The 17,203-nt window shown below is 41.3% G+C and overlaps 1 protein-coding gene and 1 long non-coding RNA gene across 4 annotated transcripts in view; one reads left to right on the top strand and one right to left on the bottom strand.

Moving 5' to 3' along the window:
* myh11b (myosin, heavy chain 11b, smooth muscle) overlaps positions 1-10,913 on the top strand; it is a 72,361-nt gene extending 61,448 nt beyond the window's left edge. For 2 of the 3 annotated variants that reach the window (XM_017715477.2, XM_037544571.1), the window contains exons 39-42: positions 95-303; positions 1,669-1,777; positions 4,975-5,147; positions 9,946-10,913. In XM_017715477.2, the coding sequence (XP_017570966.2) occupies positions 95-303; positions 1,669-1,777; positions 4,975-5,147; positions 9,946-10,120 (666 nt within the window). In that variant the 3' untranslated portion in view covers positions 10,121-10,913. Of the gene's footprint in view, positions 1-94; positions 304-1,668; positions 1,778-4,974; positions 5,177-9,945 lie in introns of all 3 variants that reach the window. The other variant, XM_037544572.1, reaches the window with a different exon arrangement.
* Positions 149-10,026, bottom strand: LOC119265100. The gene is made up of 3 exons (XR_005131394.1): positions 9,892-10,026; positions 393-601; positions 149-286 (listed from the first exon to the last, which is right to left on the bottom strand). It is a non-coding gene; the product is annotated as an uncharacterized LOC119265100 (long non-coding RNA).
* Positions 10,914-17,203: the final 6,290 nt, after the last annotated feature.

Raw genomic sequence — 17,203 nt, forward strand, 5'->3', positions numbered from 1 at the left:
GGACTGAGACCCACAGGTGTAAATATGTAAACATTTAAAGAAACAAATCAATCCTATTATTGATTTGTCCTATTATCATTTCCTCTTTCCGCAGGTGGATCAGCTGACCGGTGAGCTACAGGCGGAGCGCGGTGTGGCCCAACGGAGCGAGAGCGTCCGGCAGCAGCTGGAGAGACAGAACAGGGAGCTGAAGACGAAGCTGCAGGAGGCCGAAGGACAGGCCAAGTCCAAGATGAAGGCTTCTATCTCCGCCCTGGAGGCCAAACTGCATCAGCTGGAGGAGCAGCTGGAGCAGGAGAGCAGGTGAGGGCAGAGTTACAGGAATAATGACAGTGCAGCTTAAATACAGTGAGTACCGAGGCACTGAGGGATTTCCAAAATGACACACTTACCAGCCACTATTACAAGCCTCTCCCTCATAGCTCCACCCCACTGATGTGCACTTACAGACTGGGGTCCATCTGTTGATAAACTGTGTTAGCCATCCTCTAGCCTTTCATCAGTGGTCAGTTTTTACCACAGAGCTGCTCTTGGGAGCCATATCATTTCATATCCATTTTACCATCTTGTCTGTAAATGTGTCTCAGTATGTGCTGATGACCTAGAATAGGATAAAAAAAAAATAATATAAACTAAAACAGACTTACTTTGCTCTGCGTTAAGCTTCAGCTCAGCTAGAGCTGCTTTTCTCACATCTCCAGCAGGAAACTTTTCCTCAAAAGTAGAACAGTTTCTTTAAAACCTCTCTCAACATTCGTCTTTTTACGAGGCACAAGAAAGTCGCTTCTCATTCTCGAGCATCTTGTTCAAATTTTCCTGTTCTCCCTTAAACGGTGCCTGAGATGTCAGAGTGTACCTGCTGCACCTTTTAAGGTGGAACGGGAGAATTAGAACAAGAAGCTGGCAAATGAGAAACTGACTACAGCTTTGTGACTTTTTAGTGTTTGACAGTTTCTCACTGCAGATTAAACGTATTAGGAAACCAGCTGGAGTGATTCTAAATAAACGTCTCTTTGCTGTTTCGTTAGCTACTAGCAAGGCGAGACTGTCATCTGTGTTTCTATGGTGACCAGTGGTCTGTGCTGATCTTTAGGTTTAAAGGGTGAATTAGCAGTTCTACATTACATTTACATTTACAGCATTTAGCAGACGCTCTTATCCAGAGCGACTTACAAGAATTGCTTTGTCTATCTAGAGAAAGTATCTTTGCTAGTTACCAATAGCTTAGAGAAAAGACAGTCCTGAGCTCAGATACTGCTAGAAACAAAATGTCACTGCAGACACCAAGAGAAAAAGAAACAGAGTTGAACGCAGAACTCTGTGCCATTCAATGCAATACAATAACAATAAGATACAATACAATACAATAAACAAACAATAAACATTAACTCCAGCGTTTAAGACCATTTATTGTTAAACTGTGTTGAGCGATCAGCAGAGCTTTATTTTACTGTAAAGGAGGATTATTTCATTTTTAGCTACAAATCTGATTCTGCTGTGGAGCCACAACAGGACAGTAAAAGAGCCGCACGTTGACGACTCCCGGTCTAGTGCAAAGACGGCCCGGATACAGAGAACACACTTCTTCACATTTTAATGCACAATGACTGCTCATTTGATAAATTCATCATCTGAACAACATTATCAGCTCCTCGGTGTCTTTGTTAGGGAGAGACAGGCTGCTGCCAAAAACCTGCGTCAAAAGGACAAGAAGCTGAAGGACTTGACCATTCAGATGGAAGACGAGCGCAAACATGCTCAGCAGTACAAAGATCAGGTAAAGCGCTGCACGTGGTGTATTTGAGCTCAGACACAATAGTCTGGAGGTTTCATGGCCTTCCCACATTAAACTCTCGCTGAAATATGTCTAGTGTGGCTGATGATTCACCAGTCAAGGTTCTTTATTATGAACAGCTGCCCATCCTGTGCTTCTGATGCTGTTGCCTCTTCTGCCTTGAACGGGTGCCCACTGCTCGCCAGCCTTCTGGACCGGCTTGACCACCATTGAGCTTCTTGCTGTACAACGCTGTGCAGTCCTCACCCTCAGAAGCGGTCACTGCTAATCATAAACTAATCTAATTTACCACTACCCCACCTGTTTTACCCGCTTTGTACTATAATACTTTAATATTTTATTCTAACACTGTTTGCTACGCGGTGTCGACCAGAAGAGGATGGGTTCCCCTTCTGAGTCTTGGCTCCTCTCAAGGTTTCTTCCTCTTGCCCTTAGGGAGTTTTCCTTTGCCACTGTCGCCACTGGCTTGCTCCTGGGGGGTTGGACCCAGATTTTCTTTCTGTAATGCTGCTTTGTGATGACATCTGTTGTAAAAAGCGCTATAAAAATAAACTTTGCTTGCTTGCTTAATCGTCCAGCTTCAGGCCTAATTTGCATTTGGGAAATCAGACCTGAACAGCAACTGCTAATTAAAAAGGCTTGTATTTCAAATACTGAGTAGAAACCAGAGGATCTCGGCCTGGGTTCTAAAGTATCACTGCTGCTGGAACAAAACCTCGTAGGTGTAAAATGGTAACTTCACAGAGGAAAGATAGAAAGTTTTTCATGTAAAAGTGAAACATTGGCTTAAACAGAAACAAATGAACATAAAGATGCATTCATCACTAATTTAAAAAGTAGCTTAAGCTAGATGCCCTGTATACATTACATGTATACTATGTAACAGTGTTATGTTAAAAATAAACATAATAGTTTTACCAAGTTTCAAACTGAAAAAAAAGTATAAAAACGGCTAGAGCCTATCCCAGCTGTCATCGGGCAGAAGGCAGGATCCTGAGGGAGAAGCGGCTTCGGAAATGTGTGTGTGTGTGAAAATAACTCAACACACAGTCATTAATGTCTAAATAACTGGCAACACAAGTGAGTCCACCTCACAGTGAAGAGGTCCAAATATGCCCATTTGTGTCGTTGTCCCTCCGTGGTGTCATGTGACTTGTTAGAGTTACAAGGTTCCAGGTGTGAATGGGGAGCAGGGCTGTTAAATTTGGTGTTTTGGGTACAATTCACTCACACTGGCCACTAGATATTCAACATGGAACCTCATGGCGAAGAACTCTCTGAGGATTATACAGCAGTTTTCCAGGACAGGTTCCACTCAGAACAGGCTTCACCAGGGTCGACCAAAGAAGTTGAGTCCACGTGTTCAGCGTCATATCCAGAGGTTGACTTCAAAAAATAGACGCATGAGTGCTGCAGAGGTTGAAGAAGTGGGAGGTCAGCCTGTCAGTGCTCAGAAACAGTTTGCTGAAGACAAGTCCAAGAACATGGATTACTGGACCAAGATAAACTTGTTTGGCTCAGATGGTGTCCAGCATGTGTGGTGGTACCCTGGTGAGGAGTACCAAGACAACTGTCTCTTGTCTGTGGTCAAGCATGGTGGTGGTGGCATCATGGTCTGGAGCTGCATGAGTGCTGCCAGCACTGGGGAGCGGTTGTTCATTGAGGGAAACATGAAATCCCACATGTACTGTGACATTCTGAAGCACAGCATGATCCCCTCCCTTCGGAAACTGCGCCGCATGGCAGTTTTCCAACTCTATGACAACCCCAAACACACCTCCAAGATGACAACTGCCTTGCTGAAGGTAAAGGTGATGGACTACTGGCCAAGTATGTCTCCAGATCTAAATCTAATTGAACACCTGTGGGGCGTCCTCAAGCAGAAGGAAAAGGAGTGCAATGTGTCTTAACATTCACCAGCTCCACGATGTAGAGGATTCCAGTAGCAACCTGTGCAGCGCTGGTGAATTCCATGCCCATGAGGGTTCAGACAGTGCTAGATAACAATGGTGGCCACACAAAATATTGACACTTCGAGCCCAACTTGGACATGTTGACTGTGAGGTGGACTCACTTGTGTTGCCAGCTTATTGCGTATATGCCAGACATTAATGGCTGTGTGTTGAGTTCTTTTCAGAGGACAGTAAATCTGCACTGCTACACAAGCTGAACACTGACTACTTTGTGTTATCCAAGTTTCATTTCTATAGTGTCGTCCCATGAAAAGATATGATATAAAATGTGAGGCAGAAATGTGAGGGGTTTACTCACTTTTGTGAGATACTGTGTATATATATATCACTGTTAGAACAAAACCTCGTGTCTCCATTTTTCAGTTTTTGACAATTTGAAAATGCCTATTGGCCTTTACATTATGTGTAAGTTTCATGATGAATGGATCAGAGGAAATGTCTCAAAATGACTTGGGAAAACGTCTGGTTCCATCAACTTACACTACAAGTCAAGTAGTTTTTTTCCTTCTCCTACAAAGGTACTATTCTGGAGATATGATGTTTTGTTCCGACAACAGCAATATATATATATATATATATCTCCGATTCGTGGCCATGTGACCTTAATGTGATGCTCAGATCTGAATTTGTTGCACTGTGCATGCGCCATCATTCAGCGTTACCATGGCAAAAGCCAAACAGAAGTTAAAGCCTGTAAACGGTGGAAAAGCAGCTCATTTCACCTTTTTTCTCCTTCGTCTTGCTCTAATAATGAAGCTGAGAGCTGATCATAGTTCGTTATCTTCTCAACGAAGCTCGTTCTGCTCTTTAGTTTGTAGCCAAATGTAGAATATTTAGAGACTGCTATAATATTCTGATTATTTAACTCATTTCTAGACATTTTACTTCATTTTGTAGTCATTTTATCTTGTCAAAGTATCTTATTCCATCGGCACATCATTTTACTCGTTTTAAGTGTTATTTGTTGAAATAATTCAAATTGAATGGATCCGGAATAAAACACTTTCACTTGATAAACTTACTGAAAACCAGGAAGAATGTACAGAAACAGGTGGATTAATGATATAATATTCTTAAGGCCAGCTCAGAATGAGAAATATTAGATGTTTTAACGACATTTAGGATGTTTTCACTCGCCAAGAGATCATTTATTGCAGTGAAGCTTTGGACTTTCCACTGTCAGAGCTGACATTATTCCCGCTGCAGGTGGAGAAGGCGAACACCCGCGTGAAGCAGCTGAAGCGTCAGGTGGAGGAGAGCGAGGAGGAGTCTCAGAGAGCCGCAGCCGCCCGCAGGAAGCTGCAGAGGGAGCTGGACGAGGCCTCAGAGGCCAACGACGCCCTGAGCCGAGAGGTGTCCTCTCTCAAGAGCAAACTCAGGTTGTTCTGCAGTGAGCCCTTTCTGTGATGTATGTAATGCATGCATTCACTCTACTAACCCCATCAACCCCACTCTGCTCTTCACTCACCTCACCTCCTGTAATCACTACAAACAGTACACACATCATTCTGAACATGAATATTTTGGCGGAAAAAATTCCTCCCTTGCCCCCAGAATTCATTTATCAGTGTCTGATTTTCTGCTTCTTTAGTTTTATAGTGGAGCTACGAGGCTAATGTAGCTAACAAGTGGAAGCATTGTGTAAACTACATGACCGGTTCACTACACTGACATCAAATGGCAATAAGTTTCTCTAATAGAACTGATTATGTGAATTCTGTTCGATACACTGTTATATTTAAAACGTAGAGCTGGGCAATTAATTAAGATTCCGGCTTCCGACGATAAAGAAAAGAAAATTTTGTGCCGCATTCCATGTCGCGGTGATGCTCTTGTGTGGTTTCGTGTTATGGATCCAGCGCACCCCTTTCTTTTGCAGCGGTTTGCTTTCGCCCCACCTTAAAAGAGGGTGACCAGATAATATGGAGTCAAATTAGGGTCTTTAATGGTGACGAGAAAAAAAATATATCGCAAATATAAGATTAGCATTTAGCATTTTATGTTCCTGTTTTGTTTTTGCAATACTTTCCCTCTTTTGCGTTTCTTTCTTTTGTTTGCGTTTCACATTTTATGTTGCTGCTTTTTTTTGCAATACTTTCTCCCTTTTGCGTTTCTTTCTTTTGTTTGCGCATCACCCTGCTTTTCTTTGCGTCTCGCATTTTACGTTCCTCATTTTTTTTTTTGCGCTTCTCTCTTTTCTTTGCTCCGGTTTTACCCTGTGTGGGGGCGGGGGAAGAGGCGTGGCCAAGATCGAAAGGCGTGCCGTGAACGTTCCGCGTCATCAGTTGGAGCCACCGTTGCACAGCGCGGCAATTCGGTTTACTGGTATCATGGCAGACGGTCGCCCAGCTGGACCACAGCTATATACACTGATATATATATATATATACACAAGCTGAGGGAACTACTGAGGACAAGTTGTAAGCCGAACCATGTCTAGGTAGAAAGTGGTAAATCTGCACGTTCTGTTGTCTCCTTCTGCATCACACTCACACTTGGCAGTAGGTCATCAGGATTGGAGCTGAAAACTACTGGTCTACTGAATCAGGCCAGTGGTTCCCAATCCTGGTCCTGGAGTACTCCTGTCTTGCACATGTTGGTGTTTTGTTAGCACCCGAACTAATTAGATGGTCATGAAGCCTTTACTGTGTTCAAGTGTGTGTGTGATGCAGAAGGAGACACCAGAACGTGCAGATTTACCACTTTCTACCTAGACATGGTTCGGCACAGAAGGCTTACAACTTGTCCTCAGTAGTTCCCTCAGCTTGTATATACCTGTATATATATCAGTGTATATACCTGTATATATATATCAGTGTATATACCTGTATATATATCAGTGTATATACTTGTATATATATATCAGTGTATATACTTGTATATATATATCAGTGTATATACCTGTATATATATCAGTGTATATACCTGTATATATATCAGTGTATATACCTGTATATATACAGTGGGTTGCAAAAGTATTCATACCCCTTGAACTTTTCCATATTTTGTCACATTACAACCACAAACATAAATATATTTCACTGGAATTTAATGTGAAAGACCAACACAAAGTGGTATACAATTGTGAAGTGGAAAGAAAATTATACATGAATCAAAACATTTTTTACAAATAAAAAACTAATAAGTGCGACGTGCAAAAGTATTCAGCCCCCCTGAGTCAATACTTTGTGGAGCCACCTTTTGCTGCAATTACAGCTGCAAGTCTTTTAGGGTATGTCTCCACCAGCTTTGCACATCTAGTGACTGAAATTCTTGCCCATTCCTCCTTGCAAAACAGCTCAAGCTCAGTCAGATTGGATGGAGAGCGTTTGTGAACAGCAGTTTTGAGATCTTGCCACAAATTCTCAATTGGGTTTAGGTCTGGACTCTGACTGGGCCATTCTAACACATGAATATTCTTTTTTTTAAACCACTCCATTGTAGCTCTGGCTTTATGTTTAGGGTCGTTGTCCTGCTGGAAGGTGAACCTCCGCCCCAGTCTCAAATCTTTTGCTGACTCCAACAGGTTTTCTTCCAAGATTGCCCTGTATTTGGCTCCATCCATCTTCCCATCAACTTTGACCAACTTCCCGGTCCCTGCTGAAGAGAAGCACCCCCAGAGCATGATGCTGCCACCACCATATTTGACAGTGGGGATGGTGTTTTCAGAGTGATGTGCAGTGTTATTTCTCCGCCACGCATAGCGTTTTGCATTGTGGCCAAAAGGTTCTATTTTGGTCTCGTCTGACCAAAGCACCTTCTTCCACATGTTTGCTGTGTCCTCAACATGGCTTCTGGCAAACTGCAAACGGGACTTCTTATGGTTTTCTTTTAACAATGGCTTTCTCCTTGCCACTCTTCCATAAAGACCACATTTGTGTAGTGCACGACTAATTGTTGTCCTGTGGACAGTTTCCCCCACCTGAGCTGTGGCTCTCTGCATTTCATCCAGAGTCACCATGGGCCTCTTGGCTGCCTCTCTGATCAGTGATCTCCTTGTTCGGCCTGTAAGTTTAGGTGGACGGCCTTGTCTTGGCAGGTTTACTGTGGTGCCATACTCTTTCCATTTCCGGATGATGGATTGAACAGTGCTCCGTGAGATGTTCAAAGCTTGGGAAATCTTTTTATAACCTAAGCCTGCTTTAAACTTCTCCAAAACCATATTCCTAACCTGTCTGGTGTGTTCTTTGGACTTCATGATGCTGTTTGCTCCCCAATATTCTCTTAACCAACATCTGAGGCCGTCACGGAGCAGCTGTATTTGTACTGAGATTAGATTACACACAGGTGGACCCTTTTGAGTCATTAGCAGTCATCAGGCAACTTCTGAATGCAATTGGTTGCACTCAGGGAAAAGGGGGCTGAATACTTTTGCACGTCGCACTTATTAGTTTTTTATTTGTAAAAAATGTTTTGATTCATGTATAATTTTCTTTCCACTTCACAATTGTATACCACTTTGTGTTGGTCTTTCACATTAAATTCCAGTGAAATATATTTATGTTTGTGGTTGTAATGTGACAAAATATGGAAAAGTTCAAGGGGTATGAATACTTTTGCAACCCACTGTATATCAGTGTATATACCTGTATATATATCAGTGTATATAGCTGTATATATATCAGTGTATATACCTGTATATATATATCAGTGTATATAGCTGTATATATATCAGTGTATATACTTGTATATATATATCAGTGTATATACCTGTATATATATCAGTGTATATACTTGTATATATATATCAGTGTATATACCTGTATATATATATCAGTGTATATACTTGTATATATATATCAGTGTATATAGCTGTGGTCCAGCTGGGCGACCGTCTGCCATGATACCAGTAAACCGAATTGCCGCGCTGTGCAACGGTGGCTCCAACTGATGACGCGGAACGTTCACGGCACGCCTTTCGATCTTGGCCACGCCTCTTCCCCCGCCCCCACACAAGGTAAAACCGGAGCAAAGAAAAGAGAGAAGCGCAAAAAAAAAAATGAGGAACGTAAAATGCGAGACGCAAAGAAAAGCAGTGTGATGCGCAAACAAAAGAAAGAAATGCAAAAGGGAGAAAGTATTGCAAAAAAAAGCAGCAACATAAAATGTGAAACGCAAACAAAAGAAAGAAACGCAAAAGAGGGAAAGTATTGCAAAAACAAAACAGGAACGTAAAATGCAAAATGCTAATCTTATATTTGCGATATATTTTTTTTCTCGTCACCATTAAAGACCCTAATTTGACTCCATAACCAGATGTCCCTATTTTTGACCCGTCCCCAGCTGGAAATGTCCCTGTTTTAACTGTGAATTATAGTTAGTTCCAGCTGTGCAAGCTGATTGGTTTAGAGGCGTTCTAACCGTCCTGTTACTTCACCATAGCCTCACAGGCTTTTTCACAAACACCATCACTCCGCTGAGACGCCGTTGCTAAGCAACGACTTTGACAGCTGTAGGAGCCATTCGAGGGTTTTTACTTCTTACTTTGCCACAAACAGAAAACGGACACTTGTAAGATCACATTTGACCGACAGTCGATCTGGTCACAATCTGAAGATGTGTAGAACCATTTTCTTCACTATAAAAGCCTTTAAGTGTGTGAACACCAGCAAAACTGAAGTTTTAAGAAGGGAAACAGAGCCTAATGACAGTTTGTGAATTAGTCCAATCAGAGGCAACCAAACCTTCATGTGTTGTGACATCACAACCACAAATCACTGGCAGTCCGGCTCACTATGTTCAGGGCTCGAGCCTCAAGCCAAAATAGGTGGTTATTCTGCTGTTCTTGGTTAAAATGAATCAAGCCTGAATCTCAATTTTTAAAATATTGCAATTTAAATTGCAGCCACAACATTAGTCAGAATAATCGCAGTTAGATATTTTCCCCAAATCGTTCAGCCCTAATATCAACCACAGCGTTATAGAGTGTCAGAAAGCACATAAGCAAGACTGGCTTGTTGGAGAGGTTTGGGGCAAATGTGTGAGGGCTAGGCCGGCTGTTAGCACCATGCTAATTGAGCCACAGCAGCCTCGTAGCTCTAGCGCTAAACCTAAAGAAGCAAAGTTCAGGCGCCAAACACGTCTCGCCTGACCAGCTGCGCCTGAGTTACGGTGGAGACTGACCTTCTTTAACACGGTGAGTTTACTGCTGTGTCCACTGTGCTCTGCGCTCCACAGGCGGGGAAACGACGCGTCCTTCAGCCCCTCCCCCCGCCGGGCTGTGGGCGGGGCGCGCAGGAGCCTGGTGGTGAACTCGGTGGTTCCGGAGGGCGGCGGAGCTCCAACCTCGGCGCCGGAGCCCGAGGAGCCTCAGGCAGAACCAATCAACGGCACCCAGGACGACCAGCAGTGACCACAAACCCTCGCAAACAGGGACTGGAAACAGGACAGGAGACGAAAACTAATCCCGATCCAAACAAAATCACCTTTAACCCCCAGAGTTAAAACTAGTTTAACATGCCGGTAAACAGACCGAAGCAGGTCGGAACGCCCAGCGCAACTCAACGAACATTTGACAAAATCAGTTTCGACTTGTGGGACATTTTAAACGCTTTTAAACCAGGATTATCTTAACCAGTCAAGACTTCTTATATTCCCCCAGATTAGCTTTCAGGATAAAAGATTCGATCCGTTTTATTTACTTAGATTTAGCGTGAAAACGTCGACACGATAAGCGCTTTTACTCCCGTGAACCACTTTCGAGTCCTTTATCCACTGAGAGTGAACTATATAATAAACGTCATTAGCCGGTTAACTACATTGATAAGGTCCAGTTCTGGTCCGGTTGATCAGTTTTTGAAGCCACTGCTCGTTTCCGGTCACCGTTTTGTTCCCTGTACTGTTTCTAATCCCTGCTCACAGAAAGCTTCGGCTCTGCTTAGCATTCGCAGCTGAACTGCTGAAAGCACTACGGACTCTAGTCCAGATAAAATCAGCACAGCTTCATTCCCTCTTCACAAAGCCACGACATCTCCTCCCGAGCTCCCCGCGCTCCTCTGCTTCAAACGGACGTGAAGCTTTAGCGAGAAATAATTCAGGTGTTAATTTATTGACCGTGATTGTTATTATAATGCAAATGTTACAGAATCTACTTGAGCACTTTTCACCAACCAGACTAATAAAATCTCAAACCTTCACGAGAAAAAGTCTTTTGGGTTTTATTCTCCTTTTCTTCACGTCATTATAGCGTTTCCACGGGAAAGCAACTAGAATCTTCCTGCATTTGGCTACAGAGGATCTGCTGTTCTGAACCGCTCAGGCAGGACATGCTGACCACCTCCTCGTTACTACACTTACTGTATAGCTGCACTTTGTAGTTCTACAGTTACAGACTGTAGTCCGTCTGTTTCTCTGATACTTTGACCCCTTTTACTCTGTTCTTCAGTGGTCAGGACCCCCATGGACCCTCACAGAGCCGGTACTATTTGGACGGTGGATCATTCTCAGCACTGCAGTAACACTGACGTGGTGCTGGTACGAGTGGATCAGACACAGCAGTGCTGCTGGAGGTTTTAAACACGGTGTCCACTCACTGTCCACTCTATTAGAGACTCCTACTTTGTCAGTCTACCTTGTAGCTCATCGATAGCTCATCTGCTGCCTCACAGTTTGTGTTGATTGGTCATCCTCTAGTCCTTCGTCAGTGGTCACAGGACGCTGTTGGCTGGATATTTTTGGTTGGTGGACTATTCTCAGTCCAGCAGCGACACTGAAGTGTTTAAAAACTCCAGCAGCACTGCTGTGTCTGATCTACTCAGACCAGCGCAACACACACTAACACACCACCACCACGTCAGTGTTACTGCAGTGCTGAGAATGATCCACCACCCAGTACCTGCTCTGTGGGGGTCCAGGGGGGCCTGACCACTGAAGAACAGGGTAAACGGGGGCTAATAAAGTATCAGAGAAACAGATGGACTACAGTCTGTAACTGTAGAACTACAAAGTGAAACTATATGATCAGTGGAGCTCAAATGGTTATGATTAGTCATGCTGTATGATACACAACAATAGCTACTATGAAAACATTGAATTCAGCCTAATTACTGTTAAGAGCAGCCAGGTTATTAAAAGCTATGGGCTTGAAAAGACTTATAGGAATAATTATGGATACCCAGAGTGATGTGTAAAGAAGTATGACGTTTAATATACAAATAAAAATACTTTGGGAAATGTTTTCACTCTAGTTATTGCTTAACACAATAAATACGCTTTAATAAGAGGATTATAGAGGCATTAGAACACTTTTCACTAAAGCATTAGCAGCAATTTAGATACTGCTAAACTTGCAAGCTTTCGGTGGTTGGTTGTTTTTTTAAGTCTCATTTTGATGCCCCTGGATATTAGTGCCTCAGTGCAGTCCGCCAGGTTGTAGGGCTGGGTAATATGACCATTTATCATGAGATATATGTTTATATATTTATATTTTTATGCAGACACTGACCAACTGCATGTTTCTTTATAAAGAGAGCAAAATTAGTCCCATTTAACTGGATTTACTGACAAATACAGAATAAAAATTACTTCAGTTTCCATATTTTTTAAATGTAGCACTACTGGTTTGTTTTTTCCTCGGCTCAAACTGATCAGATGTCTGAAAAAATAAATTGTGATGTATAAATGTATCAAAAAGATATCCTGCAGGATTGCAATATTTTTGCCATATTGCCCACCTTTACTAAGTCACCACAGATACTAAAAAGATGGTTATTCAAGGGTTCTTTACTAAAGGCAATCGTTCTATTAAATTTGAAATGTAAGGTGGTAATGAATTTAAGGTAGCAGTCAATTTAAGACAACAGTGGCTTTAAGGTAGCAGTGTATTTAAGGTGGCAAGAAACAAGGTGGCCGTGGATTTTAGGTAGCAGTAAATTTAGGTAGGCAGCAGATTTAAGGTGTCAGTTAATTTAAGGTGGCACCGAGTATACGGTATCAAGAAATTTAAAAGTATGCCAAAAATTTAAGTAGCAGTGAAAAAGGACCATTTATAGAACCAATTTCAGTGAACAGTGTATTTAAGGTAGCAGTCAATTTAAGGTGGTAGTGAATTTAGGGTAGGAGTCAATTTAAGAGAACAGTGGTTTTAAACTACCACTGCATTTAATCCAGAATCAAATTTAAGGTGGAATTGGATTCAAGGGATCAGTAAATTTAAGGTGGCATAGAATTTAAGGTGGCAATGGATCTGAGGCATCAGTAAATTTAAAGTGGCAACAAATTTATGGACCATTTAAAGAACCATTTTAATCATGCAATTGGTTCTTGGTTCATGGTTCTGTACAGAACCTTTCTTTACTAAACAACCCATGAAGAACCATCTGGTTTTTTTTATTAAAAATTTTTTTTATCAAGCTTGTAACATAAGGAACCCTTTACAATAAGGTTCTATATAGAACCATCTACAGCACATCAATCTGAAGGACCCTTTCACGTGATTAAAGTGTTCTTTGCATCATGAAAGGGTTCTTTAATAAAAGAAAATGGTCATTTGAGAGTTCTTGGGCCTATACAGAACCACATTCTTTACTAAAGATCTATTTTTAAGATGTCAAACTTACATAAAGCAAACATTCTCCATCAGTCTGAAGAACCATTTCACCATGCAAAGAACCTTTTAATCATGCAAATGGTTCTTGAGTGTTCATGGTTCTGTACGAACCTTTTTCTTTACTAAAGAACCATATATATATATATATATAAATAAAAGATGTCAAGCTTACAATCAGAAGAACCATTTCACCATGCAAATAAACATTTAAGCAAGAAACCGTTCTATGGAGAACTCATGGCTCTACACAGAACCAACACCTGTACTAAAGAACCCTTGAGGAACAGTGGAGTACTGAAAATACAGTTTAAGAGACTCAGACACAGAAACCGGAGCTGGGTTTTCACTGGCAGGTTTATTCGACAGTCTGACCCACACAAAGTCCAAACCCCTAAACCATCTGGACTAGAAGGACGTCTTTAGTGAAGTTATTGCTTATAGAAGCCCCTGAGACCACCGTGTCACACTCAGCTCTATGTGCCTGAACGTTCTCTACCATTCCTACATTAGTACCTCTAAAGACAGTAGAAAACAAAGTATCAGCTCTAATTTTAACATAAAACACATTTAACCTTCACTGAAGTTTTAAATCTCTTTTACCCCCCGACCAGAGAGACACTGTATACAGGTAACAAACCCAATCTCACACCATCTCTCAGAGAAATCAGAAAAACCCTCAAATAGGGTTCTTCAGTTAATGGAATGGTTCTATTTAGAACAATACGCTCAATACAGAAGTATTTGTATGCTTAAATGTTCTTTGCATGGTGAAATAGTTCTCCAGATCGATGGAGAACGTACTTTACATGGTTCTATATAGCATTTGCTTTATAGCTTTTAGGTACTACATAGAACCACATTCAACACATTCTCCATTATACCACACAAAGAACTATTTAAGCATGCAAACTGTTCTATAAAGAACAAACAGAACCATCCTCTTCCTAAAGAACCTTTTTTTATCCTGCCGGTAACTCCCCTTATTTGGGGTTAAAGCGAGAGCTTGGTGAAATTTCAAAATTGACCAGACTGCCCGTCCTGCCCAGGTGTAGCTGATCAGACAAGGCATGTTTAATATTTAAAAGTTGGTGTCTTTAGCTTCAGCACTTGGAGCTACGAGGCTAATGTAGCTAACAGGTAACGGAAGCTTATGGTGCCGACTGTACGCCTAGAACCGTGTCTAGGAACACTCTTAAAAAGATGGTTCTTCAAAGCTTCATTAGTGAAGAAAATTGTTCTATATACAAAACATGAATGCTCAAAGAACCTTTTGCATGATTACATGGTTCTTTCCATCATGAAAGCGCTCTTCAGAAAGTGCTGTAGGTGGTTCTATATAGCACCCAAAATGGTTCTTGTATTGCTACACTCAAAAATGACTGCTCCTTAGGGGTCCTTTAGTAAGGAAAATGGTTCTAGAGAGCCATGGACATTCAAAGAACCCTGTGCATGATTAAAGGGTTCTTCACATCATTAAATTGATGGAGAACGTGCTATAGATGGTTCCTTTTTGAAAATGGTTCTACATAGCACCAAAAAGGGTCCCTTTCTCATATCTTTAATCATGCAAAGGATTCTTTGAGGGACCATGGTTCTGTATAGAACCATTCTCTTTACTAAAGAACCCTTAAGGAGCTGTCATTTTTGTGTAACAATAGAAGAAACTTTTTTGGTTGCCATATAGAACCCTATGCATCACATTCTCCATCAAAATGAAGAACCATTTCATGATGCAAAGAACACTTTAATCATGCAAATGGTTCTTGAGCATTCATGGTTCTGTATAGAACCTTTCTTTACTAAAGAACCCAGGAAGAACTTTTTTTTCCCTTTAAAAAAAAAAAAAAAAAAAAAGATTCCATATAAAATGTTACAGCACATCAATCTGAAGGATCCTTCCATGATGATTAAAGCATTCTTTGCATCATTAAAGGGTTCTTTCAGTAAAGAAGAGTTATTTGAGAGGTCATGGGTCTATATAGAACCGTTTTCTATACTAAAGAACCCATGAAGAACCATATTTTTGTAACATGTTCTGACTGATCAGCTGCGTTTGGGCTATCGGGGGGCAAAATGTCTATATTCCAGAAACTGGTCCTTCAAGCTGCTGGGGAAGAAGATATTAAGGCACAAGACTGTGGTATGAAAATGTTACGAAAACCAAGAAAACAAAATGAAACAAACAAACAAACAAACAAACAAAAACACCACAAACTTTAGCTCTCAAGACAAAAAATAACAAATCAAAGATCAGACACGCACAACTAATAAAGAGGCGGCAGTGGAGGCCAGTAATGAAGCCCAGCCGGTCACTCTGCATCTCCGTTACTCTCACTCTAAAATAATCGTGCCTTGTCAAGTGAAATGATCTTAAATCTAGTGAATATATCTAACATTCCCCATTGTGAGTTGGCTGCGCACTGAAAAGATATTTAGCTTATTTCTAGATATTATTTACTTGTTCTAGGTGATTTTACACAGCACAGTTCTCACTATAGCGGCAGATCATGTTTCAAGCTCATTTCTTACAATAAGCAACATAAATCCAACAGAGAAATTTACCAAATTAAAAATCACTTAAAACAAGTAAAAAAAAGTCTAAATAAGTTAAATAATCCTAAATTAAGTTTGACAACCTCCACAGGAGAGATAAAGACCTATTGACTAGATTTAGGATCATTTTACTTGACAAAGTACCATTTTTGCAGTGAACACCAGCAACCGGGAAAGCAAGAGAGCAAACAAATACAAAAATACACGAAAGCACAGAGCAGCTTCATCCCTCAATCCCCTCGACCTCTAAACTGTGCTGCTGAATGTTGAGGATAACAAGCAGGTCTTTAGTAACAACAACAACAACAACAACAACAAATACTTTTAGTTCATAAAATACAATCGAGCATTCCAGTAATACAGTGGAGCATCTGACCGTTAGCAATCTCACTGTCCACTCAGTGGAATCAATAGGTTTCATTTCAGTGGAATTAATATTCTAAGAGTGCCAGAGTCGGGCTGCCTTAGAGGCAGAGTAGCTTGATCAGCCTCTGCAAATTTATGAGAAAATTGCCCATTTTTTCTGCATTATTAACTGCTTTAAATGTCAAAACAACAAGGCAGGCCGAACAAAATCACAAGCTCTTGCAAATATTGCGGGAGTTGGTTGAATGTGTGTGATATTCCAGGAGAGGCTGCTTCTCGCATTAACACAGAGCGTAGCAGCCCTGTAGTCCATTCTCTGCTCCATGTTTTCTTGCTCTAATAAACCCATAAAGGAATTAAAATAATGAAAATCAGACGTACAGTTTCCTCCCTTACTCCAAATGTAACTGATCAGCCAAGACATGTTGGAACTTAGCTTCTTTAGTTCGGCACCGAAGTCAATATCATACACGCACACACTGCTGCTGGTGCTTTCAGCCATGCTAATGTACTTTAGTCCATGTTTATACATAATAGCCACATTTACATGCAGCCTAATAATCTGTTAATAATCCGACTAATAGCTCAATCGGAATAGAATACGTCCATGCAAACACCTCAATCAGAATAGGCTAGTCCGACTGAGGCCATTCAGAATAGTATATGTCCGACGGATCGCGGTGGGTAATCCTGGAAATAATCAGTTAAATTGAAGAATAATATCTGTGTAAAAGCCTGTATCCGATTACATTCCCTATCGGAAAGTTTAAGTCCGTTCTGCATGCGTGTCCTAACGTCATAGCGAAATGACATGGCGGAGCAGAAGTTTATGCTCTGATCTTCAAAAGACGGCGGTGGGATGGAACATGACGTCTTCTCACTGCATCCTTAATAAGTGCATGTGAAGGACATTTCTGAGTCTGACATCAGTTTAAAGCAATTGAAAACACAAGCGCGCCAACTGGAAAC

This window comes from Pygocentrus nattereri, chromosome 14 (genome assembly GCF_015220715.1).
Source record: "Pygocentrus nattereri isolate fPygNat1 chromosome 14, fPygNat1.pri, whole genome shotgun sequence".
Lineage (NCBI taxonomy): Eukaryota > Metazoa > Chordata > Actinopteri > Characiformes > Serrasalmidae > Pygocentrus > Pygocentrus nattereri.